The sequence below is a fragment of the Triturus cristatus genome, chromosome 3_2 (assembly GCF_964204655.1).
Source record: "Triturus cristatus chromosome 3_2, aTriCri1.1, whole genome shotgun sequence".
Taxonomy (NCBI): Eukaryota; Metazoa; Chordata; class Amphibia; order Caudata; family Salamandridae; genus Triturus; species Triturus cristatus.
In genome coordinates this window covers 998,364,711-998,391,885 of record NC_140584.1, presented here as the reverse complement: position 1 = coordinate 998,391,885, position 27,175 = coordinate 998,364,711, and the positions used below count along the sequence as shown (strand labels likewise).

At 44.5% G+C, this 27,175-nt stretch overlaps 1 protein-coding gene across 3 annotated transcripts in view; it reads left to right on the top strand.

Moving 5' to 3' along the window:
• POR (cytochrome p450 oxidoreductase) overlaps positions 1-27,175 on the top strand; it is a 624,051-nt gene that overhangs the window by 348,305 nt on the left and 248,571 nt on the right. For all 3 annotated transcript variants that reach the window (XM_085649617.1, XM_085649618.1, XM_085649616.1), the window contains one exon: positions 2,790-2,939. In XM_085649617.1, coding sequence (XP_085505743.1) covers positions 2,790-2,939 — 150 coding nt within the window. The remainder of the gene's footprint in view (positions 1-2,789; positions 2,940-27,175) is intronic.

Genomic DNA, 27,175 nt, shown 5'->3' with positions numbered 1-27,175 from the left:
CTGCCTGTAAGTAAAGCCATCAAGTGTGAAAAGCACAATCCAGAGTTGCAATCTCAAAAAACGTTGAAAAGGGAAAGCAAGTGCAAGACCAGCACAAGATGAAAAACAAATAAGAGCAACGGCAAAGCGACAGCAAGAAAAGCAGTTGAGAAGGGATAGCAAGGGCAACCAGGCAAATGCAAACAGCTGACAATTATTTTTAAACAAAAAACGTTGAAAAGGGAAAGCAAGTGCAAGACCAGCACAATATGAAAAAAAATAAGAGCAATGGAGACGGCAAGAAAAGCAGTTGAGAAGGGATAGCGAGAGCAACCAGGCAAATGCAAACAGCTGTTTTCAAGCACTCATGCTTGTGCTGGCATCCACCTTGCGGGAGCGAGCAGCGGCGCGAGAGCCATCTGTTTTCAAGTAGCGCGCGCGCACCGCTGCTCGCTCCCGCAAGGTGGATGCCAGCACAAGCACGAGTGCTTGAAAAGAGCTGACCAATTTCTAAAGGTCATCTCTTAGAGCAGCGCATGCGCGCTGCCTAGGCGAGACCCAAAAACTGTCATGCTCCTAGCCAACAAAAACGCCAATCGGCCAATCCGGGTGCAAATAAAGTGATTTTCATTTGTAGTATGGCAGTCTGCCACACAGATATATACATCTCTGGTACGGTTGGTGACCAGGCGCTTGAAGGGCTGGTTGTTAGCTTACAAACACTTCTATATTTCAGTGAAGATAACCTCACCTTTGTTTGGGAAGGCTCTTCTGGAGCTCTGGCTCGCCTATCCCCGTTTCTGCATGTTTGAATTGATCCTTTTCACTCTGTCTTTTTTTGCCAAACTCTACTGCCAGACCCTTACCATGTCCATACGTTTTTGGTGTATTCCAGCACCTGCCATCCTGAGCAAGGACTGTATTTTATTTTAAGTTGAACCGTATTTTGCACTTTATCTGTACCTTCTTGAACATCCATTTTGAGGGGGTGAACGTTTACCCTCCTTGATGTTGTTAGACAGTGGGAATGTCATCCTTACCGTAAGGGCTATCCACCCATCTGCCAAGAGGCAGTAGCCTATGATTTGGCATATTCGATTCTCTCTCTGCTGCCGGTTATCAGGTCTTGTTATGTTAGTTAGTAGCTGTGTCACCACCAACTTCAATACGGAAATCAAAGCTTATATTTTCTTAACAGAACAGTTTTATTAGAAAAAGCGAAGGGTTAAAGGAGATAGAGTGTAATTTAATGACGACCTTTATAATTATTCCATCTGTCACCGGGGGAGGGGGGGGGGGGGATCTTGAAAGCAAGGCAATTTTATTCTCTCTTTAAGTGATGTTATAAACTGTTGTTTCACTGAGGCTGTGTGCTGCTGTATCTGAGAAGTACAGGGTAACAACCCTGAGCAATTGTATTATGCAAAATGCACAATAAAGCAGGGACACGGAAATTAGGGTTGCAGGAGGTGCAGCACCCTCAGAAGACTTATGCAGAACTTCAAAGAAGAATGATCAATAAAGAGGCCTTTCATTCTGTTTTAATCTTGCAGCATTTGTAGTGCTTTCAAAGACAGGTCGAATGTCAAGCAGTCGCTTCTGGGAAACTGCTATTTTTTTTCATTGAGGGAAGTATTTGCTTTTCTCTTTTCCTACTGCAAAGTGAGTGAATTTTACAACCAATTGACGATCCGCCTCGGGTACAGAGTGTGAAAGGAGAAGGCTGCAGCGTGCGAAATGTTTTCAACAGCATTGGAATACTTGTGTATTAACGTTTCAAATATTTCAAAATATATCAACAGCAAGTAAAAAGCAAATGGCCCAGTGCCTATTGATTGCTTTTTGAACTGCAAAAGTATTGTAAGGTTTTTGAAAATGTAATAAACAGATTTTGAGTAAAAAGCAAATGAGTACTTAAGATGCATCCAGTCAAATACTGGAAAATCATACAGTTGCAAGTGAGTTATATTTTTCTAATTCTGAAGCGTGACGGACACAAATTGTAATAGGATCAAAACAAACCAAGACACTTGTGTACAAAATCTGTACAGAAACCCAAATGTCCATGCATTGTTTGGTGCACAATTTCGGTTGAGCAGTAAGTTATGCAAATTTCATTACCATTTTAAGAGGATATTTCAATAAAAAATTATTCCTGTATATTACATCACTCCCCACTGCATGCTTTACTCCTGTATTTGGGTCTGTGTACTACAAAATGCACCACTAGACGCATACTACAGCCTTAACTTTCTCCTGGTGTTTGGACGTGGCTCATTTGCTACACTTTAGGTAGCACGTGCTTTGATTTTCACAAACCCTATGGTTTCAGTAATGTAACATTGATGGCAGCACCACTGACTGCAATGAAGTGTTAATTAACAGTAGGCTTTTCATAAACAGTATGCCTCACTTACTGTTCACAGTAGGCGTTGTACGAGGCATCTTTCCAGATCAATCTTGGCTTGTTGTGGTTGATGGATAAAATGCTTTGTATCATGGAACAAAGTCACCAATATGTTATGCTATAGGTGTTTTATAGAGCATGCTAATACCAAATGGCGGCTTGGCGCTTGTATCCATCATCTAGTGGTACATATTGGGTATTTTCCTATCCGGTTTCATGTACCATATTTGCAACGGAAGTATGCATCAGATAAACATTCTTAACCTTAAGTTGCTAGAGTTAGGAGAAAATAGAATTGTGCTGCCTCCAATGCAGTTAATTAATGTTGTTGTGACAAACGCGCTTTGTATTCATAGTACCTTTTGCTAATGACTGGTTGCTTGTATTTCGTTGTTCTTCACAGGCTGACCTGAGCAGACTTACTGAAATCGACAATGCCCTGGCAGTGTTCTGCATGGCCACCTACGGAGAGGGGGATCCAACTGATAATGCCCAGGATTTTTACGACTGGCTGCAAGAGACCGACACAGATCTATCTGGGCTCAAGTACGCGGTGCGTATCAGTTGCAGCAAAGGCATAGGAGAGCGAGATGCTAAGATGCACTGATGAAAATGAAAGTGTTTTTATTTACAGATAAGCGGCTAAAATGCGTTCTAGGTGGTCTTGGCGTGTTAGCATTTCTAGTTCACTTTCCCAGTGCCTCTGCCCTTCATTTGCCTCTGGTCTCTGATCTCCTTCCCCGCTTGCATTTTACACTTCACTTCCCTCCTCCCCACTATACCCCTCAGTCTTATTTGTGATCATAGGCTTTAGGAAGTGTTCTCAAGTTGGAGTGAAAACTATGGTGTCACTCATAAAATTGACGGTTCTCCCTTGTGTCAATATCCGATCCTTCAGGCACTTATGTTAGTAGTCTTCCCTTTGAACGAAGTTCACCATTTGAGTGCTGAAGTGTCGCCGCCTCCTCAGTTGCATTATACAGCTGATGTTTGAATGATATATCCTCTAAAGTAATATTTATTAATTATGGGCTTTATTTCTTCTTTTGTGGTGTGATAATCTGCATATAGACAAGGGGTCAGGTTCGAGTTCTCTTTCTTAGCAATGTGATGTCCCCCAGTGCTTGCATGTTACGGTATCCTAGAATGGCGATTTGTAGAATTTGTTTTCTCCTTAGAATGTGGTGTTATGCTGCAGATCATGAACAGAGTGGTCTGCACAGCTTGCAAGTCCATAATCACATGGAAGACAATGAGCTGTTAATACTGTCCTACGAGCCGGAGTGCTTTAGAGATGTTATTGTTCAATGTGTTGCATCGGCAGACTCAAATGTAGGGAATTCCATACTGCACCTGTCTGGAGAAGCCTGGAAACTAAGATGCGGAGTGATGAGGTAGTGGAATGTAGCATTTATGAGCAAAGGCTGATTGTATAGATTTGCTCTTAGAAATCCTATAACCGAAGCTGTCTTAAGTTGTTTTAGGACTACTCCCACCTGAGTGGCAAGTGCTAGGCATTACGCCGGAAAGAGAGAATAACCCTTTTCAGGCTCACCACTTCTCAGGCTCACCACTTCTCAGAAAGGACTAACTAGATCCTTTGTGAACCCAATAGCTGTGTGGCTAGGGCATTTGGGCAAAATCGTATGTCTTGATGTGGGTTTCTATCCGCACTGACAGTGACCAAACTCTGTATTCTCAGAACAGCCTGACACGTAGGTGCACAGCTGAGGGGCACCTGGAAACATCACTCAGATACCTGCTCAGATGACAGGTTGTGTCTTTGAAGTTCAGTCCCCAGCAGAGGTGTAGGACTCCTCTTGGGCAGGTAAGATCACTGCCACTCAGGGAGGGTTCATGCCCCCTGCTTGGAGAGGAATGGCGGTAGGATAGTTACCTAACAAATACCAGTGAGCCACTAGTGCACTTGAGAATGAAAAGAGTATGACTTGAGGATGTATTCCCAGTGTGAGTAAGAACCCGGCCCACAAGAGATTCATTGGCGTGTTATTCTGTTACTTTACCGTGCAGGGGAAACAAATGAGTATAAAACACAACCAGTATGTTTCCGTATTTTATTGTTAGATGTGTGAAGGGAGGTGGGGTTTTCTGTGCCAGCGGTGTGAAGTGGAGGCACTTCTATCTGTACTAGCATATGGCATGTCCTTGTAGAATGTGAATACACGGATCAGGCAGTTTGCCTCAGGTAGAACAAAGCTCCACACTGTCTCCTGATGGGGTAGAAGTACAGTTCTTTTACTGGGAACAACTGTAAAGGACTGAGTTCACAGACGTTGAGTAATGGATGTAGAAAATAACCATTTTGGAGGAAGAGAGACATTGATTACATTTCTGTCCAACCCAATGTATTTAATCATGGTATCATAACTGCATCATCCTTGCGAAAAGTTCCATGATTGGTTGGCATATTGGTTCTACGTATCTTGAACACAAGCTTTGAAGAAGTGAAAGAGGTGAGCTGCAAAACTAGCGCTGGCTTATTATTTCAGTGAAATGTCAAGTGATTGACTTTTGGATTTGTTTTACACTGGTGTTTAGCATCCATAATAGTGCAAAAGGCTGATATTGCTTATTATTTTCCATGTATCTATATTTACTATGTTTTCTGATACATATACAATATACATTTCAATGCCAGGGTTCTTCCATTTTATCCAGTATTAGGGTATCTTTCATAGATTCACATGCCTGAATCATTCCCCGTCGTCGGGAATGGGAGTCACCGGTAAATAACAAAGTAATGTCCAGAAGACATAAGACAGTCATAGGCCTCAGAGGCCTTAGCTTAGTAAGCTATCCACGTCCTTATGTAAAAAGGACCAAATTTTGGCCAGAGCCAATCAGCTAACACCACCCTCTAGAACCTTCCTGGTAGGAGCTCTAGTCCCTCAGATTTTCTACCGCACGTCGTGCTAAGGGAGTCTCCACTGAGCTCTGCTCATTTCTTTGGATTTGACAGCATTTCTCTCAACATTCTGGATTTTCAGCATGGCTGATACACCTAAGAAGGGTTTATTCAGGCCCTGCGCCTCTTGTGGAAAAAAGAGGCTACATATCGACGACCAACACAAGGACTGCTTGTATTGTCTCTATCCCAGTCACAGTTCTAAGGACTGCAAGGTATGTCGGACTTTCTCATCTAAGACCTTGAAAGACCGAGAGGGGCGCCTTTTAATCTGGCTGCAAAGGCTAAAGGACAAGGAGGATGTGGCCTCTGAGGAGAGTGAGAGTTCTTCAGTTGCGTCTCACTCCTCATCTAAAAGACCAAGGGTGGCATCGCCGGGCCCTTCGTCGCAGCCACCTCAAAAGAAGACGCAGAAAAAGTCTTCAGAGGTCCAGGATTCGCCTGTTCCAGGGAGCTCGTCTCCTAAGGTGATGCCCCACACCTTCAAAAAGCCTATTGCCACCTCGTCGACGACAACAATGTCGACAGTAGCGTCGACGAGAAAATCTCCTTCGACAGCGATTTCAGTTACATCGTCGACGACGACTCTATCGACGATGACATCCCATTCCATGTCTTCGACGACGACAACTCCATCGTCGACGGCAGGCAAGTCAATCCCGTCGACGTTAGCCATAAAAAAGGCGTCGTCGAGTAAGCTGTCGACGGGAGCGTCGACGACAACGACATCGTCGACGAGAGCTTCATCTTCGTCGACGACAACATCGTCGACGAAGACACCGTCGTCGACGAAGACACCGTCGACGACGAAGACACCGTCGACGAGAATATCACCGACGACGCCGTCGTCGACGTCATCGTCGACGTCATCGTCGACGAGGAGACCGTCTTCATCATCCTCGTCGTTGACGACGACCCCGACGACGATCCCGTCGACGGCATTGATACCTGTAACGTCGGTTACAGCTATACCATCGAGCCCCTTGAGGAGTATGGACTCGGACGACCAGAGTACATTTGTGCATGTACAAATAACCAAGCGTGCATTGACTCCGGCCCTCACTTCGCCCAGTAAGGTCTCAACCTTGCCTCCCACTCGCCTCTTTGAAGAGGAGGATTCGGACGACGCTAGTCTCTTTCCTGCGGCGACTAGTCCATCACAACTCCATGTGAAGTACCAGGATGTCTCGGATTACGAAGACAATCCCCAGGATTATGAGGAGGTTCCTCATCGAGAATACATGCCGCCTCCACCTTCCATGGTGTGTCTACCGGCAACCTTGGTCACAGACCTTCAGCTCTTAATAACGGACTATAAGCAGCGTTTTCCGACTCCGGCACCTCCACCGATGCCTGCGGGGCCTTCCAAGGAGGAGGCTACACGGCCACGACCGCCTCCACTGCGTTTGGAGAGGACGGCACCTCCGCCTCGGCCCGCCACGGACGACGAGGAGGAGGAGGAGGAGGAGGAACCTGAGGAAGGAGAACTCCAGGACGTTCAATCCCAACAAGATGAATGGGACGATTACATCCTTCCGGCTCCTGTTTCGCCTGTCCCTACCACAGCCGACTCACCGCCCGACGACATCAGCGGTTTCCACAACATCATTGAAAGGGCGGCCCAGCGCTTCCAAATCCCGATGCCTTCGCATCAACAGGACTGTTTCTTATATGACTTTAAGGAACCCTTCAAGAAGACCGTCCGGGCAATTCCGATAATAGATTATATTTGGGACCAGGGCATAAAGATAATGCAGAACCCTTCATCAATGCCACCGGTTCTACCACGCCTGGACAAGAAGTATAAAGCTCCGGACACTGCTCCGGTTTGTCTTACAGGCCATCCAAAGCCGGACTCGGTTATCACTCAGGCTGCGCAGAGGAGGTCAAACAACCCAGCTGCGCTGTTGACAGCTCCGCCGGATAAAGAAGGGCGACGTATGGATAACATAGGGAAACGTTTCTCCTCTATGTCAGCCTTGACAGTGCGTGCCTCCAACGCTACTGCACTATTGGGACGGTACAACCGACAAATGTGGGCGGACATTGCCCCATATCTAGCGGATTTGCCCTCTGACTTAAAAGAAGAGGCAAAGAAGATTCTGTTGGAGGGTGAGCGATCTGCCACGGAACTGATAGACTGTGCAATGGATATTGCTTCCACAGGCTTTAGACAGCTGGCTGGTGCGGCTGCTCTCCGGCGCCAGGGTTGGCTCAAGGCAACTTCTTTCAGGCCGGAGGTCCAGACAAAAGTCCTGGACATGCCTTATGATGGCCAGTTTCTATTCGGTTCTCTTATTGACGAGGCATTGCAAGGTATCAAAAAAGATACAGACACTGCCAGAGCCCTGGGGTCTCTGCAATCTCGGAACCCTTCCTTTCGTGGGTCAAGAGGAAGAGGCCAGACTTCCTCCAGAGGAGACTTTCAACAGCGTTCCTCTTTCTCCTCTTCCCAGCAGTACCGTCCACAATCTCAGCAGCGACAACAGTCGTCTTACCACAAAACTTCCTTTCGTAACAGAGGAGGAAGACAAAAAGGTGCCGCGCGGCGGCAATGACTTCCAGATGCAGCCGGGCTCAAACTTGTCTCCACCCTACAAGATTGGCGGAAAAATCTCCCATTTTCTCAAAAATTGGCAAACGATAACTACGGACCGATGGGTCCTTCAATTAATACAATTCGGCCATTCCCTGGAATTCACACAAATTCCTCCTCAAACTCCTCCCCGCCAAAGGGCTCACAAAAACCTACGCCCATTACTCCAAGAAATAAAGATTATGCTTCTAAAGGGAGCTATAGAAAAAGTTCCCCTCAGCCAACGAGGGAGAGGGTTCTACTCCCATTTCTTTCTCATCCGAAAGAAAGAGAAGAAATGGAGACCCATATTGGACCTCAGAAATCTCAACAAATTTCTGAAAAAACAGTCGTTTCGAATGATTACCATACAGGAGGTTTTGCATTTACTCAACGCAAACGACTACATGGTGTCGGTGGACCTTCAAGACGCCTATTTTCATGTCCCAATACACCGCAACCACAAGAAGTTCCTGCGTTTCATGGTGGCGGGCAGGCATTACCAGTTTCGGGTTCTGCCATTTGGGCTCAAATCGGCGCCACGCATTTTCACCAAATGCCTAGCACCAGTGGCGGCGTACCTACGCCGGTTCCACCACCAAGTCTTCCCGTATTTAGACGACTGGCTTATCAAGTCCCCATCACAAGAAGGCGTGATAAGTTCTTCCAACGCTTGTCTGACACTCTTCGAGTCACTGGGGCTCACTCTCAACCACGACAAATCTGTCCTGCAACCATCCCAATGCATGCAATTTTTGGGAGCCACACTAGACACCATCCACAGGAAAGCATTCCCGTCACAGGAACGCCAGGACAAACTTCAATCTCTGGCACTCCAGGTAATGACAAGAAAGACACTCTCGGTGCGCCTCTTCAAATCCCTCCTCGGGATGATGTCTTCCTGCATTCTTTTAATCCCACATTGCCGCTTGCGGATGCGACCCCTACAAGAGGCTCTGTCGAACCAGTGGATCCAGTGTACAGGGTCTTTCGACGACGTCATCCAAGTAACCCCGGCGATCAAACAGGCTCTGCAATGGTGGGTTTGCCCCAAGAACCTTTCGCAAGGCTTGCCTTTCTTGCTTCCTGCTACTCCTCATATAATCACCACGGACGCTTCCTTAGAAGGCTGGGGAGCTTTCCTTCAGGAGCTACAGATAAGCGGAAAGTGGTCCCTTTCGGAAAAAATGCTTCATATCAACCTTTTAGAGCTCCGAGCAGTCTACCTAGCTCTAGTGGCTTTCCTCCCGAGGATAAAGAACTCAGTAGTGCTTGTCCGGACAGACAACACCACGACAATGCACTACCTGAACAAGCAGGGAGGGACTCGTTCACTGACACTTTCGCGCGAATCGCAGAAAATCTGGAGCTGGCTACTCCGCCACAACATCTCTCTCCGAGCAGATTATGTTCCAGGCACCCACAATGTGTTGGCAGATTATCTAAGCAGGAGGCAGGCAGCGTGCCACGAGTGGGAGCTGGATCAGCAGGTCCTCAACAATATCTTCGCCCAATGGGGCACACCTCAGCTGGACCTATTCGCCACCCAACGCAACGCCAAATGCCAATACTTTGCAAGCTGGCATCCCCAACCAGGATCCCTGGGGAATGCCTTTTCGATAGCATGGTGCAACGTCTTTGCATACGCCTTTCCGCCATTTCCCCTGATCCCCAGGGTACTACGGAAGATGAAGGCGGAGCCTTGCACTTTGATATTGGTAGCCCCAGCTTGGCCACGCCAACACTGGTTCTCGGAACTTCACCTCCTCTCCCAGGAACCTCCGATCAGGCTGAAAACGTTTCCATCTCTTCTGACGCTCAGCGATCAGCAGATTCAACATCCGGATCTAGCCTCTCTCAGGTTATCAGCTTGGCTCCTGAGTTCAGAGAGTTTCGGGGCCTAGACATTCCTCCAGACTGCAGGCGAATTCTAGCTCGGGCTCGAGCAGATAGTACCAACAAGACCTATTCACTCAAGTGGAAAAGATTCTGTATCTGGTGTAAGACGAATAAGTTGCATCCTTTCTCTTCCACCCCAGGACAAGTCTTACCCTACCTTTTACATCTAGCAGAATCTGGTCTTGCTCATGCCTCCATTAAAGTTCACCTAGCTGCAATCTCACGTTTCAGAAGATCTTCTTCCGGCCCCTCTTTATGGTCTCATAGACTCATCAAACAATTCATGAAAGGACTGTTTCGCACATTCCCTCCAGTAAAGCCTGTTCCACCGGCCTGGCACCTTAACATAGTTCTAGCTCAACTAATGAAGCACCCGTTTGAGCCCATCCACAGAGCTGACCTTAAATTTGTTTCCTGGAAGGTGGCACTTCTACTAGCTCTTACCTCGGCAAGGCGAGTGGGAGAGCTCCAAGCATTCTCTATCCAGGACCCATTCCTGCAATTCAAAAAGGATAGAGTCCTTCTCCGCACAAATCCAGCTTTCATCCCCAAGGTTCCATCTCACTTCCACCTCAACGAACCTATTGTTTTACAATCATTCTTCCCAAATCCACAAACAGTGGCGGAACGAACTCTACATTCACTAGACATTCAACGTTGCTTGAAATTTTACATTGAGAGAACGAAATCTTTTCGAAAATCAAATCAGCTATTCATAGCCTACAGCAGACCTCGACGAGGGCTTCCGCTCACAAAACAGAGCATTTCCCGCTGGATTTCTTCGGCCATTTCTTTCTGTCACCAACAGGCAGGACGTCCGTTGAGAACAACGGTCCGTGCCCACTCCACAAGGGCCATGTCTACTTCCATGGCTCTTTTTGCTGGGGTGCCCATTGTGGACATTTGTAGAGCGGCCACATGGAAGACGCCGCATACCTTCACCAAGCATTACTGCCTGGATGCGGAGATCATGAAGGATGCGTCAGTGGGTCAAGCGGTACTACGTCATCTTTTTAAATAGAGGTGAGCCCTTTCTTTCATCCCACCATCCTCAGTTTATGCACATTTCGCACTATAATGTATGCTTTACTTATTCATTGCTTTACGGTAGCACTGTTGTTTATCTCGGATAGATGTGGTTATCTAATACCTGTATGTTATCCATATCTTTCGAAATGTGCTTTATTCACTGCTTGCTACTCTGATTCAGGCATGTGAATCTATGAAAGATACCCTAATACTGGATAAGGAACGCGTTACTTACCTGTAACTGCGGTTATCCAGTATTGGTATCTTTCATAGATTCACATGCAACCCACCCGCCTCCCCTGGAAGGGCTCTCTCGGATCTCTCAGTATACAGCTGCTTAGCACTGTGCTCACGAAAATCTGAGGGACTAGAGCTCCTACCAGGAAGGTTCTAGAGGGTGGTGTTAGCTGATTGGCTCTGGCCAAAATTTGGTCCTTTTTACATAAGGACGTGGATAGCTTACTAAGCTAAGGCCTCTGAGGCCTATGACTGTCTTATGTCTTCTGGACATTACTTTGTTATTTACCGGTGACTCCCATTCCCGACGACGGGGAATGATTCAGGCATGTGAATCTATGAAAGATACCAATACTGGATAACCGCAGTTACAGGTAAGTAACGCGTTCCTTAATGATCACGATATGGGTTTCCTGCCAATAAAGTTTTTTGAGACATTGTTTGAATGCGAATTAATGATAGCGGGGGCATCTTTGCAAAATGAGTCAAAAAGGAATCTGTGGTTTAATGTTAGAGCAAGACATTAATCTCACACATTTTGACCATACTCTAACTGGGGATTTGTTGAACGAGATATTATTTAACTGTGATCTGGGATATGTAAACGAGCTGACCATGCGCCCAACATCTTTTGTCCCGACCTTTATTGGGAGGGGTGCATCGACCACCATTGATTTTATTATTTGTTCAAATACCTCTGGATTTAGGGCCTCTAATTATAAGATTCATGAATTACCATTGAGCGACCATTACCCACAAGTACTCGAAATTGATGGACCATTCTCAGCATGCCAACAAGATAGTTCGCAGACACAGGCAGCCCCAGATGTGCTGTTGGGGAGACAAAATGGGTATTCTCTCAAGTGGAGTAAGGTGGTCCCGAACGAATTCTTAGCTAAACTAGTTAACACCTGTACAGAAAGCTTTAGAGTCTGTTTAGATGAAAATTCAAAGAGTGATAATATAATTGAACATTTTAATATTATAGCAGCCACCATTAAAGAGAGCTTGAGGGCGGCCTCAAGAAATAGGTCCAAAAATGGCAGAAGATGGTTCGATAATGTATGTACAAGAGCCCTGACTGAGCTTAAACACGCTATTCATCGGGAACCACGGAACCACACCCAAATAAGAGATCTAAGGAACCGTTACAATCTTGCATTGCAAGAAAGAAAGAAAAACCTAAAGAGGTTGGCTTGGGAACAACTATGCGATGCCTCACAGGCTAAAGATACATCGGCATTTTGGAGGGTGGTTAATGCGCCCCTCCTTTTTGATAATACCAAGGCCCGCATAGAAATTGCAATTAATGAGGATGACTGGGTTACACATTTTTCCACACTCTATATGTGTTTAGAACAGTCCCCACAAAAGGTTTCTGCCACTTTATGCGAGAAAGAGATGGATGCACAAAAAGTATCGGTTATACCATTGGAGGTCCCATGGGAGAAACGGGGGGCTCCCGAAAAAATAGTGGTTACGCTGCCTGAGGTTTTACTGAGCCTAAAAGCCACAAAGGGCGGAAAGGCATCAGGCCCAGATGGGATCCCAGCCGATCTGTATAAAGCCAACAATGAGATCTGGGGTCCCATTCTGGTACAGCTTTTTAATGCAGCGATGGCGAAGGGCCTAAGCCCGTCATGGTTTACATCCATCATTGTTCCCATTTACAAAAAGGGAGACAGACAAAATTGCGCATGTTATAGGCCAATATCCTTACTCGATTCATCTATAAAAATCTTGGGTAGAGTTATTTTACCCAAATTACAAAGCTGGGCGGAGGATAATGGGGTAATAAGTGACCTTCAGTTTGGTTTTCAAAGGGGCATAGGAACTATAGAGCAGTGTTTAAATCTATTCTTTGTTCAGCAGAAGTATATATCGATAAAAAAAGAGCGTTTATATTTCACTTTTGTCGATCTTACTTCGGCTTTTGACTGCGTGTCTCACAATAAATTATGGAAACTGATGCAAAGGATGGGCGTGGATGATTCGATCCTCTCCTTTTTGAGGGAGCTGTATTCTGGGGCTACAGCAACTGTCCGCTATGGAAAAGGGGGGGAATGTAGTAGATCGTTTGGGATAGGGCGTGGAGTACGCCAAGGATGTGTCCTGGCGCCTTTCCTGTTCCTGATCTACATAAATGGGCTAGAAGACTGTCTACTGCAGGAGGGCAGGGATATGCCTGTTGCTGGTAATAGGTGTATCCCTGAGCTCCTGTATGCGGACGATGCCGTTTTAATGGCGTGAACACCAAACGCCCTCCAAAACTTATTAACATCCTTCAATAAGTTCATGCACAGTTTGGATTTAAAAATTAACTGTAGCAAAACTTTTACCATGAACTGCGGAATACGATCCAAGAAGAGGATGAAAACTATTTTAATAAATAATGTTAGTTTAGAAAACACGCCCGCCTTTTCTTATTTAGGCATCTTATTTCATGAGACTGGCTCATGGACAAACGCAATCAGGGCAAGAACTCTTTTGTTCTCAAAGACAATAATGGCCTTAAAGAGTTTCATACAGAAACTGGGAAAAAAGCCCTTCAGGGAAATTTTAACTGTTTATAATGCAACGTGTATATCGGTTGCGGTCTATGGAGCAGGACTCTGGGGGTATGCCAATATAGATGCTATCCAAATAATTGAAAAAAAGTTTATGCGATACATGCTGTCCGTGCCCGATAGTATTGCAACCCTTAACTGTCATGAGGAGCTGGGGCAGCCGTACATCTCAGACATAATAAGAATTCAGCCCATTTTATTATGGCATAGGGTCTGGACTGTAAATGAGTGTGTTGTAAATCGTGCCATAATTCAGGATGTGTTACAACTTGAAAATGTAAATGTTTTCAAATGGTTAAATTACGTGAAGACCTTCCTAACAGAAATGTACTGTCAACAGTATTTTGAGGATCCACTTTCAATGATGCACATCTCTAGAAAATTATTGAAAAAATCCTGTATGGAATATCTCAGGGGAAAAAGACTGTGTGAGGAAAAAAAGAAAAAGACAGTGTGTTCCCACCAGCTGATATTGGGTGGTGCTAATTTACAACCATACTTATGCCTTTTTATGGCAACCTATGACAGATTTTGCCTTACACGTTTTAGATTTAATAATGTTTTTAGATTATTAACTTTCCCAGAAATGAACTCTTGGTCTAATGAATTGTGTTTATGTCCATGTGATGAATTATCCACGCAATCTGACATTCATGTGCTGTTCTTTTGTAGATTTTACACTTTGCCCCGTAGGATATTTATTGTCCCAATTCTTAAAGAGTTGAAGGTAAATAGATGCCGCCCAGTGTTTTTAGAATTGCAAAGAATGGACACTGTATTTATTGTTGCTTCTTTGGTAGAATTTTTAAAAAATGTTTTTAAATTACGTAAATCAATGGATAGATAATTGCTAAACTGCCCATACGGAAATCTTTTTGCACTTCTCCCCTGTAACAATAACTATATATTGAATTATTTTTAACTGTATTTGTATTTTTGTTGCTTTTATGGTTATTGTCTTTTAACCGAATAAAGTATTTTGACTTGACTTGACTTGATAGCGGGGGCATACAGGTTACTACCTTGAATTTACAGTGGCGAGAAAAGATTGGGGCACAGTTGTGGCTCTGCTATGAGATGAGGGCCGGGGGGTATTGATTTTAAGAGTGGCTGCAGTTAAGAACAAGTTTTTCTTTAGGGGCAAGGATTATACTTGACCCAGACCGAAGCCTTGACTCTAAAAGTAAGGGAATGAAGCTAAAGAGAATGCAAAAGGAGCTACAACCTGTCGTAGTACAGGCTTTCATCCTGGCACAAGCTCTCCAAAAGGGGAAACTCAATGGAATTGTGTTTGTATTTTCTCAAGTGGAATCTGCAGAGCGCTACCTGGATGTGAGGTGGCAGCAACACTGACTCACCGAGTGACTACTGCAGCCAGATATTTATTCACTGTCCCTTGTGTCCGTAGGCCGGGCCCAGAGACAGTCCTGAGCCGTCTCTGATGTTCTGCATTAGACAGGGGTTGAAGCAAGGTCCTGCATGTGGGGCCTGGAGACAGCCATCTGCTGTCTTTTGTTGCTCTACATTAGAGACGGGTTCGGCGCAAGATCCTGCACATTGAGCCTGGAGACAGCTCTCATCTGTCTCTGGTGCTCTTCATTAGAAACAGGTTGGTAGAAGGTCCTATGCGCTGGGCATGGAGACAGGCCTCAGCTGTCTCTGGTGCTCTTCATTAGAGACTGGGTTAGAGCAAGGTCCTGTGTGCCTGCCCTGGAGACCGCCTCATCTGTCTCTGGTGCTCTACATTAGAGAGGGCGTTGGAACAAGGCCTGGAGACAGCCCGCATCTGTCTCTGATGTTCTACATTAGAGACAAGTTGGAACAAGGCCTGGAGACAGCCTTCATCTGTCTCTGATGCTCTACATTAGAGACTGGTTGGAACAAGGCCTGGAGACAGCCTTCATCTGTCTCTGATGCTCTACATTAGAGACTGGTTGGAACAAGGCCTGGAGACAGCCTTCCTCTGTCTCTGATGCTCTATTAGAGACTGGGTTGGAGCAAGATCCTGTGTACTGGGCTTCTAGACAGCCTTTATTTGTCTCTGGTGCTCTACATTAGAGACTGGGTTAGAGCAAGGTCCTGTGTGCTGGGCTTCGAGACAGCCCTCATCTGTCTATGGTGCTCTACATTAGAGAGGGAGTTGGAACAAGGCCTGGAGACAGCCCTCATTTGTCTCTGGTGCTCTACATTAGAGACTCGTTGGAGCAAGGTCCTGCTCACCGGGACTGGCGACAACCGTCTGCTGTCTTAAGTACTCTACATTAGAGACCGGTTGAAAGAAGGCTCTGTGCATCTGGCCTGGAGATAGCAGTCTGCTGTCTTTGGTGCTCTACTTTAGAGGGGGATTGGAGCACGGATTTGCACAGGGGGCTAGGAGACAGCCCTTACAGTGCTTTACATGAGATGTGTTGGAAAAAGGCCTGGAGACAGCCCTCAGCTGCTCTACATTGGAGACTGGTTGGAAAAAGGTCCAGTGTGTCAGGCTTGGAGACAACCCTCATCTGTCCCTGATGCTCTACATTAGAGACTGGTTGGAACAGGGTCCGGTGTGCCAGGCCTGGAGACAGGCCTCTGTTGTCTCTGATGCTCTACATTAGAGACTGGTTGGAACAAGGTCCGGCGTGTCAGGCCTGGAGACAGGCCGCATCTGTCTCTGGTGCTCTACATTAGAGACTGGTTGAAACCAGGCCTGGAGACAGCCCTCATCTGTCTCTGATGCTTTATTAGAGACTGGGTTGGAACAAGGTCCGGTGTGCCAGGCCCGGAGACAGCCCTCATCAGTCTCTGGTGCTGTACATTAGAGGCGGGTATTAACAGGGTCCTCTATTCCTCAGCTTTTCAGTCAGATCTTTAGATTGTGTACGAAAGTCTTCAACCTTACTGCAATTGCGTCGTATCCGCAAATTTTGTCCGCAAGGGAGATTTTCTCTTAGGGGTCTTGGATGAAAGCTGGAAAAGGTTAACAGATTGTTCTTGGTTGTCGGTTTATAATATGTTCTCGTGAGTAAGGCACCCTCTGTCACAACATCAATAAATATCATTTCATGTTTATTGAAGGTGTGAGTGAAAGTCAAGTTTGGATCACAAGTATTGATCCACTGAAAGAAATCCAAAAGAACACCTTCCGAACCCTGCCAGATGACAGACGTCATCAATGTATTTTTTCCCAAAAATTATATTGGACAAAAATGGATTGGCTGGTCCCAAAATGCATTCAAAATCATGAACGTACAGCCCTGCCACACTAGGGGCAAAGGTACTTCCCATCGATGTACCGGTGGACTGTAAATATAAGGCGCCCTTATATTCAAAAAAGTTTTTCTTCAGTGCCAGAGTTGCACGTTCAATGACGAACTGTTTCGGGGTCCTAAAATCCCAGGGAGCTGACCCCAGAGCTTCACCCAGGACCTTGATAGAATCATCATGGGGAATGCTCGTATACAAACTCTCAATATCCAGAGACACCAAGATGGTTGATTCCATATCCACTCTCAGGTCATGTAAGAGTGCCAAAAAACGTTTTGTGTCTCTCAGGTAAGTTGAAGTTTTCTGAATCAAAGGTTTGAGAAAGAAATCACAATATTTAGACAAAGGTTCTAATTGCGATCCAATACCCGAAACTATCGGTCGTCCCGGTGGAGGTGTTTTATTCTTATGGATTTTTGCTAAAATATAAAAGTAGGAGATCACCCCTACTCCTGTTGTCAAAAAATCGGCCTCATGTTTAGTGATGTAACCAGCGGACTCTACATGGTCAACCAAACTGATGATGGTAGTTTTCAGTTGCGGGGATGGGTCAGTAGGTAAAGGAGTATAGTCCCTAAGATCACTTAGTAAACGTCTACGCTCTTTGTCGTAATCAGTAGTATTCTGAATTACAATCCCACCCCCCTTGTCTGCTGGTTTAATGACAATAGAGGAATTTGACTGTAAAGATTGCAATGCTTGAAATTCCGCTGTACTCATATTTTTGAACACATTGTTTTCTTGAAATGATTCAAGATCATTAAAGACTTCCTGTTCAAAAGTAACGATTTAGGAGGAATCATGTGTGGAGGAGGTGTAAATGTAGACTTAACACGAAGACCAGTGTCACTGGGAGAAGGCAAAGTTTCAATAGTCTTTTGTTTTTCAAAGAAGAACTTCAACTTTACTTTTCTAAAGAATTCTGCAAGTTCACAATGAAGATGAAACTGATCCAAACGGGCAGTTGGAACAAAACCTAGTCCCTTTTCTAGGACTGTCTGTTCTGTATCAGTCAGTTCCATGGAACAGAGGTTAACAACTAGACTTTCTGATTGCTTGGTCCTGCCTTGCTGCGAGTGTTGTTCCCCACTGCTTCTTCTTGTTCCCAGTGAACCTGGTTGTTCCCTCTTCTCTTGTCCAGACAGGGGCCGGAGAGGTCGGCGGTCGACCCTCTGAGAAGTAAGGTTTCGTTTTGGTGGCAGTTTGGTTTTAGCGTTCTCATAGAGATAGAGACGCTAATTTGATTCTCTTTTGCCACCTATTACTTTAGATTTTGTTGAGGCTCCCGCCACCCGGCAGCACCTAAGGAGCAGTATTTACGTAGCAGTAAATAAGTCCTGTTTTCTCCAATATTGTAAAAACTTTGTTTTTAGTCTGCCATTTCTTTTGAGCTAGCGTATAACACCGCTACTTCTTAAAGTCACGTTTTTTCAGAACATTTGGAAACCTTACCACCGTGATAACAGTTGGTATTGTATAGGCTAATATCGCCTTAAAAGACAATGAACATAATACACATATGTTATTATGTTTAAGAATTAAAGAAGATGTCTATTTGTTAAAAACAAACGGCCCTACATCATGTTAAGTGGGAGCAAGATATGTCAGAATTTGGTTGATTAACTACTAACAAGTTTGCAATTACAAGTACATATATTCTTGATTGTTTTTTCAGACTCTGTGAAACTTTCGAAAAATCCTTGAAGTCTGTTTCTACACAACCGTGAGTTATGGTACACAACAAATGCCACAGGTCAGGATAAGCCTTAGCGTGCTTATACCGCCGTGGCTTTTCCCTTTGGTCCTGACGAAAGCTTCGCTTAAACCAAATAATAGAAGCTGAAACATGTTGACCACATGCACTTATTTGGATGTAACTGGTCAAATTAATTCCAGTTAGGGACATCCATTTCATTTGTTTTTAACCAGGAGCCTTTAATTCCGAAAATTATTGGGTGCACAAAGGCTTCCTTTTAATTTTTCATTCACTTGCCACACTAGGATTCACGATTTCCAATCAATACGCTCCGCTATATTAAAGCGTTGTAGCACAGCAATGATACATTCGGTATCTCTGGTGGGGACCCTATGATGAAGCATGTCACCAACCAGGTTGGTGAGTGAGGGTTCTTTTATCACCTTGTAGTGACTCCTATTTTCTGACACATTTCTCCTTTATCAAGGACACACTCTTTCTTTGTTTTGTTGTTTTCTGTGATGTGCAAAGTGACAGTAGCTGCTGGGAGACTGGAAGTGCTTTAATAATGCCGCGTTCCTTCCAGGCCATCTGGATGTTCTGCTGGCACGCGCTCTTTTGTTAATCAGTGCTGTCAGTCCTGTGGTGTAGAGCCACAAGCACTGAAAGAATGTGCCCTGTGTCATGCTTCACTGCCAAGGGTACACACGCTCAGGTGAGACACACCTTGGCGGTGTCACGTCTTCCTCGCTGTCCTAGGTTCCCAGGTATCAATTCTTTGTGTGAACCGGTGATTCAAACCACGAATATTTTCGAGCCACAGTAGTAACCCAGTAAGGGCCCTTTTCAATTTCTCAAAACAAAGTGACAAGATTAGCTGTTCCTTTCCTCCTTCAATTAAGTAACAATGCAGTTCACCCATGTAGTGCGCACAGACACCCACAACAGCTCGATTGTTGCCCTGCTTTGAGTTATCGTGTTAAGCACATTTTGTGTTTATTGCTCTTTGTTTCCTTTTTTTTACTTTCCTGTTTTGAAGTTCTGTAAGGTGTTGCTAAAAGCAAATATCGCAGTATTATGTTCTTTCAAGGCTTGTATATAGATGAGTCATTTGTGGCCCCTGCAGTGAATTCGGTCTTACTTCTTTCAGGCCAGATTAGCAGAAAAATCCTCTGAATAAAATGGCAAGAGCTACACTGCTCTAGCTGTGGGCTTTTTGGTGGGTGGGATAAAAAGTGAAGTAGAACCGTTGGCTGTTAGCTGGCAGTGGCGTGTACTTCCGATTCACTTGGTGTGATTCAAAAGTCTCAGTGCTTCCCCTGCTTATCTTCGTCAGGCGGAAGTATCCGAATCGGGGACAGATGTTATTGGGCAGACAACCAGAATACCCCCATATCTTGGTGTTCTCTTTATATTCATTTTGCAGTCCACATCTTATTTCTGAACACTGCAGCATTTTTATCAGTGGGTGTTTGTTGAAAGCGTTTGTTTTCCTAGGTTTTTGTGTCCTGTTTTTGTTTGTTCTCACTTCACTGCAGGAACTGCCGCTTTTAGGAATTGACCGCATTTTGCAGCCTTTCTTGAGGTCAGGAAGAGACCTACGCATGCAACTCTGTATAGAACCGAAGACCTGAGGGAGACTACTTGTGTTCCCTAAAAGAGAGAGTAGGGCATGATGGATGTCTGTGGCTCTTGCGATTACTGAATAGGGTGTGTCATGGAATTCCCCCTTGCCTTACTGATATTGTCTCACTGTGCTTGTTCAGCTTGGTCATCGGCCCTGCTTCTTTGCACTCAAATTCTGTCTGGCAAGAAATAATTTCCCACACATCACCTCTCATTAGCTAGTTCACGATATTCACTCCCCTATTACCACACAATGAGTGCTGTTCCCAACTCTTGATTGAACACTTTTACTTGAAATTTACTGTCGTCATTTTATTATTTTGCACTTGGAAGAAAACAAGGTATCACTCACCCTTGCACTTTTGAACTATAGGGTTTAGGCATTTAAAAGGCCATGCGGTAATAATGTTGATGGATGTTTCAAAGCTGCAGTTGTCAAGATTTCACTCCACAATAATTGCATATCTTGTAGACATTTAATGAGATGTAGGCTTTATCCTTTGCAGATTCCCCTTCTGGGATCTCCAGTAAGTTTGTCTGCTGTCATAAACCAGTCTCGACTAAAACTGCAGTATTGTCTGTCCCTAATATGAGTCTACTTTTTTTTGTAGTCACACAAACAAGCAACTTAGTTCACCATACTTGTGTCTCTTCCTGGCCAAGCCTGTTGGCTGCCTTAGCTTGTTGTAGACTTATTACCCCGTTAGAAGTGTATGCACTTCGATCAGCTTTCAGGTCACAGTGGGCCCTCATTGTCTTGTAAGTTTTGGAGGACTGGTATGAGAAGCTGAATTCTGCCTGCTATCTTTGTAAATGAAGTGAGGGTCTCAAAATAGACCAGTAGACAGGTGTGCGTGGTAAGGGCTTCCTGGCTATCTTCTAATTTTGAGTTGGAGCATTCCGTACAATTAGCCTAGCCAAGTGTGTGCAAGTAAATTGAAGACTATATCGAGAAGGCCAAGAATCCATTCTTGCTGAATATCCGGGGCGCAAGGTGTAAATAAATGGAATCCATTCTGTATTAGTGCCTCAGTAAACCGTTTTCTGCTTCTTTATTTACTCAAAAGGCTACATACATTTTATAGGTACACCAAAAGCCTGTGTGCTGTGTTCCTCCAAGTGATGTTTTCTTGGAGTTTGACAATGTATTTCCCAAGTTGGTGAGGCCATCTTTTCGATCCAAGTTTGTGATTTTTTTTTTATTTTATTTTATTATTATTTCCATAGATGGTTGATAACGTGCGTTTTTTTTTCTTTTTTGATTTTGGCTTTCCAAGTCAGTAAATTGCATGTTTGTTGGTTTTCTTAGTAATCAATCCATGTCTCTACCAGTGGTTTTTGCTAATTTGTTATAGCCCATTGAGCAGCAACCTTTACGCGTTTGGTGCTTGGTTGGCTCTGTCGTAATCTGTCCACTAGATTGAATGCTTTTTTTCTTAGCACAAGCTATCCAAACTAAAGACAGAGAGCTTGACAGCCTACAGGAGCAAAGTTTCATATTAGTAAGCACAGCATTTGTTACAAGAGGGTAAACCTCAAATGGAGCTACACTGGAAAGAAGCTGTCTCGCACTTGGGTCCAGGTGGAAAGAGGTTTCCTAACTATTCAGATGGAGTCTGAGTAGTGAGTTTTGAATGGGATGTTGTTTTGCCTTTCCCCATAGACGAGTAGATGTGGGAAATACAGATTTCGTTATATATTGAAATCTATAGCATATACATGACCGTCATTTAGGAGTCGTAACAGTGACCCCCTCGCTTGCCCGTTGTCATCACTGGAACTGCCTTTGCGACCCCTGGGATGAGTGATGGCAAATACAGTGCCTAGAACACAGGGGCAGTGCCTCTGTTCTTGTTTTCTGCCCATATTTTATTATGTGAATGACTAATAATCATTTCACTATTAGTGCAGTTAAAAAAACATGGAGTACAGTTTGCTGAACGAGATCATTGCTGCCAGCTGAGGTAAGTAAAAAATTGTTTTTGCATGTATGTTATGGGCACGATTGCGGGTAAGAATGTTCGTGAGACAGAGCGTGTGTATATGTGAGCATGTGTCTGTTTAAATACGTAAGTGTGTGAGTAGAAGTCAATGATAAGGTCTGGATGGAAATAAAGCGACTGAGTGTCAATCGAGTATGAGAGTCGGATTGAGTGAATTAGAGTAAGAATGACTGCAAATGAGTGGGAATGAATGACTGAGAATGAATAATGATTGTGAGGGAGGGTTAGTGTGAATGACAGTGAGTGAAGGTAATTGTGAGTGAGAATACATGAGAATGAGTGAATGAGAGGAATTAGGTCAAGTGATTATGTATGAATTAATGAGGGTGACAGACCTATCAACTCACACAGTGCCACCTTGTGTCTTGCTATATCGGCTCCCTTAACACGGTCACCTGAGGAGAAGCCGATATCACATAGTGCCAGGGAAAACGAACTGAAAACCACCGTAAACAATGGATTTCCAGCTCGATTTCATAGGCTTTGAACTGCGGACATCCATTAAGGGGTGTGAAAACACCCCAGGACATCGGCACCAGCCTCGCAAGCATTTTTCTTTTATTTAAAGGAGGTGATTAGGGTTGAGGTTGGGGCAAAAGCACCTTGTAGGTACTTCATGGCACAACACCCATGCCCTCCAAGGCCCGCACGCTAGTCAACAGTAAATTATTTGTTTTAGTTGGCAGTTGTGGAGTAAGTAAATGAGTAATTGAATGAGAGTTAGTGAAAAAGTATGAGAATCAGTAATAATGAATAAGTGAGTGAGTGAAAGTGATGGTGTTATGCTTGCAAGCCTGCCATAGACCCTGCCTTACTAATGGTAATTCTTGTCCTGTAGAGGTACCAATAGCGGAAGTACTAACACCTCATACTGTAAGTAATTCTTAGCATAATCGTCACCCTTGGTAATTTACTGATACTAGTATAGTAGAGATAAGTTATCTGTGGAAAATGTTAGCATACTCCAGGAACTTCTTGACATGGCGGGCACTCACAGTAAAAGCCATTGGAGGTAATTTTTGTCGTAAGTGAGTATAACCATGGCATGTGGTGTTGCAGGGATTCTGCTCATGCACAGAACTATGCGCAGGAAACCAGGACCTCAGTGAATTGCGGTGTACCAAAAACTCACCTCAGTACCCCGAACCCCAATCCGACTAGCATCAGTGTCCCATTCGTTATCTGTATCCTCTCGGAGCTCCCAATGTATAGACAACCCAGAACAAGCGACTTAGAGTACTCTCAGGAATGGTGGGAATCAGAAATACCTGTTTGTTATTATTCTCATATCAGACCACATCAAGAGTAATCAGACACGGTAAAGTTTAAAATGTTTATTTTATAAACTACGTTTCCTGAGATGCAGTACTTTGGCTAACATAAGCAGACAAATGATTAAAATTAAAACCATCAGCATTGTTACAATACCATAGATAATGAAGGGAGAAATCATATTACAAATGACCGTGGAATACAACCACCCTCCCTTCGCTAGTAAGCTAGTATTATTATACTAATAGAAGGTCTCTAGGCTTGAATGGGGAACCCCATACCGTAAAGATCAGCTTAGGTGAATCACATCACAGGATCAGCTTTGCTCTGCTCCTGGAAAAGTTCTTCTCCAGAATGTGTGTCTAAAGCATGCAAATTGCAATATTAAAGGCTCTCGACTTTCAGATATTTGCAGCTGTGTGCGTGTTAATGCTGGAGAATGGGCCGATCAACCTGAACTCAAAAACATACATTGTTTGGTGGCTAAGACTGGTTCTGCACACAATGTTCAGACCAAGGTCGCAGTGCACGTCTAGGGATGTGAACAACAGACAGTTCTCATGTGAAGAAAAGGCAAGCAAGCAGTTTTCAAATAATAACATGTACCTGCAGTGTCGTGTGCAAAAGCGGCAGAAGTGGCAAGATGGTGTTTCTAACGTCTAAGGCGCTTATGCTAACATAGCAATGTATGTATCTAAAACGCTACCTTCAAGACACCCTCCCTTGATCAGACCACGAACTAATAGGGATACAATTAAAAGAACGCAGAGTTCAAGTTCGATAGAGCGGAACCAAGTGCATGTATTGGGAATTCAAATAAAGGGGAGTGAAAGTTCGAAGAAAAAAACGTAAAAAATCAACATGAAGGGGAAATAAAGGAAATGGAAAATCTTACCATCTCGCAAAGGCTCCTACGAGCCGAAACGTTGAATAAAATGTGTTGGGTCATACAAGGAAAGTTTGGACAACATCCAAGTTAATCCATCAAAGTGTAAGCACAGTAAGTAGCGACAGCTTCCAAGAGGAAGTCATTGGAATGTTCTGTAAAAGTTTCCGCCATCCATTCTAACAAGGTAAACAAACATACATGTTCCTCGACAACTGCGCCCTCTAGCCCAATCAGAGGACAACTGGCGTGTTCTTCAAGATAACTTCCTGCCAGGAAGTCATACGCTGCCGTACAGATGTCCCAATTCCCTAGGACTCCATGTGCCGATCCACAGGCCATAATCCTGACGCCAGAACAGTCCAACTCATGAGCCACTAAGGGACTCATCAGTCGATCATAATCCGGGGCAGGAGACACCGAGTTTGACAAGCACAAATCGAGAGCCCATTCGAATGGACAATCTAGGCAATGAAAAACAGGTTGCACGCAAGTAAAGTAGGAAAACCGGAAGGACAATCCATAGGCTATGCTTAAGGTGGCCAGCGGCAATGTTCCATAATATTCAGGCATCCGGTTACGAAGATGGAGCACCCGGGACCGGCTGTCGTGTGACACAAATTGTGCAGCCATTGCTCAGTAAGCAGACCAACAAGAGCACACCAGCCGTGAGGGCGAGAATCAACGGGAGCCCTCCAAAGACGCTGGAAAAAATAGAATGAAAGAATGCCGGTATCACACCAAAAATTGTTTGGAAGGAGGTCACGAGGCCGGAGCCCACAATTTTGAAAAAATGCGCCAAGCCAGTTGTGGATGAGGCATTAAATATAGTTTGAATCAGGGCACTGAAATGCAGTGGGAGATCACTATTTAAAAGCGCATGCACCTCTGTGCGGGTGTTTGCTACGTGAAGCTCCGTCCATAACCACCCCCTTTTGTACCGCTTTGTTCGCCATAAGTTGGCAGGGTATGCTCAGACGTGAGTCCCTTGCTCACTTTGCCACTGGATTCAAGCAAGCCTGGCTGAATACGGCTGAAATGCCAGAAACCGGTCCTAGGAAGCTTGTTTCCGGTCCAGGGAAGGCATGGCTTGGCAGTTCGGGCTGAACTGTTCCCATGAGGCACAGGGTCAGACTGATTTGCATATGGCCATGTCTGAACTGGGGTGGCAGAGTGGGCTAAAGAACGGTGATGGATCAAACCCAGATCTGTTGACTGGGTGTGAGTGTTTGATTGGTTCTGATGCTCCGTCCATCACCACCTCCTTTTGTACCGGTTTGCTACGTGAAGGACAAATGTTTCACGTGATGAAGTCAGGGCGACTTCTTTTTGAGACAATAGAGCCCTTATTCTGCTCATCTTGTTGAACTCTGCTTTCAAGGTTGGAATGGGAGGCCAGATGGATACATCCAGCCTCCCATGCGGGGGTGGGAAAAGGACATTTTTACAGCAGACTACTCTCTTTGAAACGGTCTCAATGTAGGGAATTCCCACTAGCATCCCGCAGCAAGCCTCTTTATTTAAAAGCAAATAACTACCGTTAGCTAGCAACGTGAAAGACAGTGTAATAGCTGATACTGGAATCCCTTTCAGGACGCATGCTAAATTAGGTGCATGGACATCGCACGCGCCATGTAATTGGATGTGTCTACAGACTACAGAGTGATCAGGTGTGGAAGTGCATTCTTCACCCTTCAAATAAACTTCTTTACCTTCTCGCATGCACCTATATGTAAATGGGAGTGACCAAACCTCATGCAGGAAAGCAGTACCCAATGGTTCATATCTGCCTAGGGCATAATGTTTCATGCATAAACTGAATTTAAACAAAGGAAATGGTAACGCGATTAACCCGTGGATAAGCCACACAGCGGAGTTCAATTCGGCCACAGAGAAAGGCAAAGGTTCTAACTTTTCAATATGCAGTAATGAGTATGTTGCATCTTTCATGGACATGAATTGTTGTTTCGCAGTTAGATTAAAGGGAAGGAATAAAGATGAAGTATTCATGTAGTCCCAGGGGACTTTCCCAGCCTTTAACGTTTGCAAAGTCCATGCCAACTGCATTATAGAACGTAATTGATTTTGACCATGATCGAAACAGACATATCATCCTGCACTATATCAACAACAGATGAAACAATATTATCTAATGTGTAAATTCTGGAAGAAAGGGTGTTAATGTTATTATCGATAACAGCTAGTACTTTTTCCAAATTGGCTTGATCAATGGCCCTCAATCTGGAAGCCGCTTCAATTTGAGATAATTTCCACACTTCGTTGTAAACAGCATACACCCATGTTTTGGACCTGCCATCCACAGGGCCCTTAACAAAATCATTCAAATCTACATTGTCAGTCAATTTGGACAAATGAAGTTTAACTGACGCCAAGGTGGAATGTTGAAGACAGTTTTGACATAATTTTCTACGGAATAGGTAGTAACAGAGTGGGAAGATTCAAAGCGGGGATCTATGCGAACCTGCATATACCACGGTTGCAGACCCAGAAAACGATGCTGACAGGAATCTGAGCTTGTCTGCCACGTTAACCATTCTTCTGGATCTAATTTGGAAATATTGACGGAAGTATTAGTGATGTATGACTGCAACGCATCAAGGGACAGATCTGTATGATTATCCCAATTTGGATAAGCACCCAGATCCGGAATAGAGGGAGAATTCAATTTTTTAGAGGTAGCCAATCCAAAGCAGGTGGTCTGAAAAATAGTTGAATTAAAAAGTAAAATGTGGTTTGGGATGAGGCAGGCACGTTGCAAAGCTTCTGTTCCTTGTACCTGCCATGTTTTAGAACCCCAAACAGATTT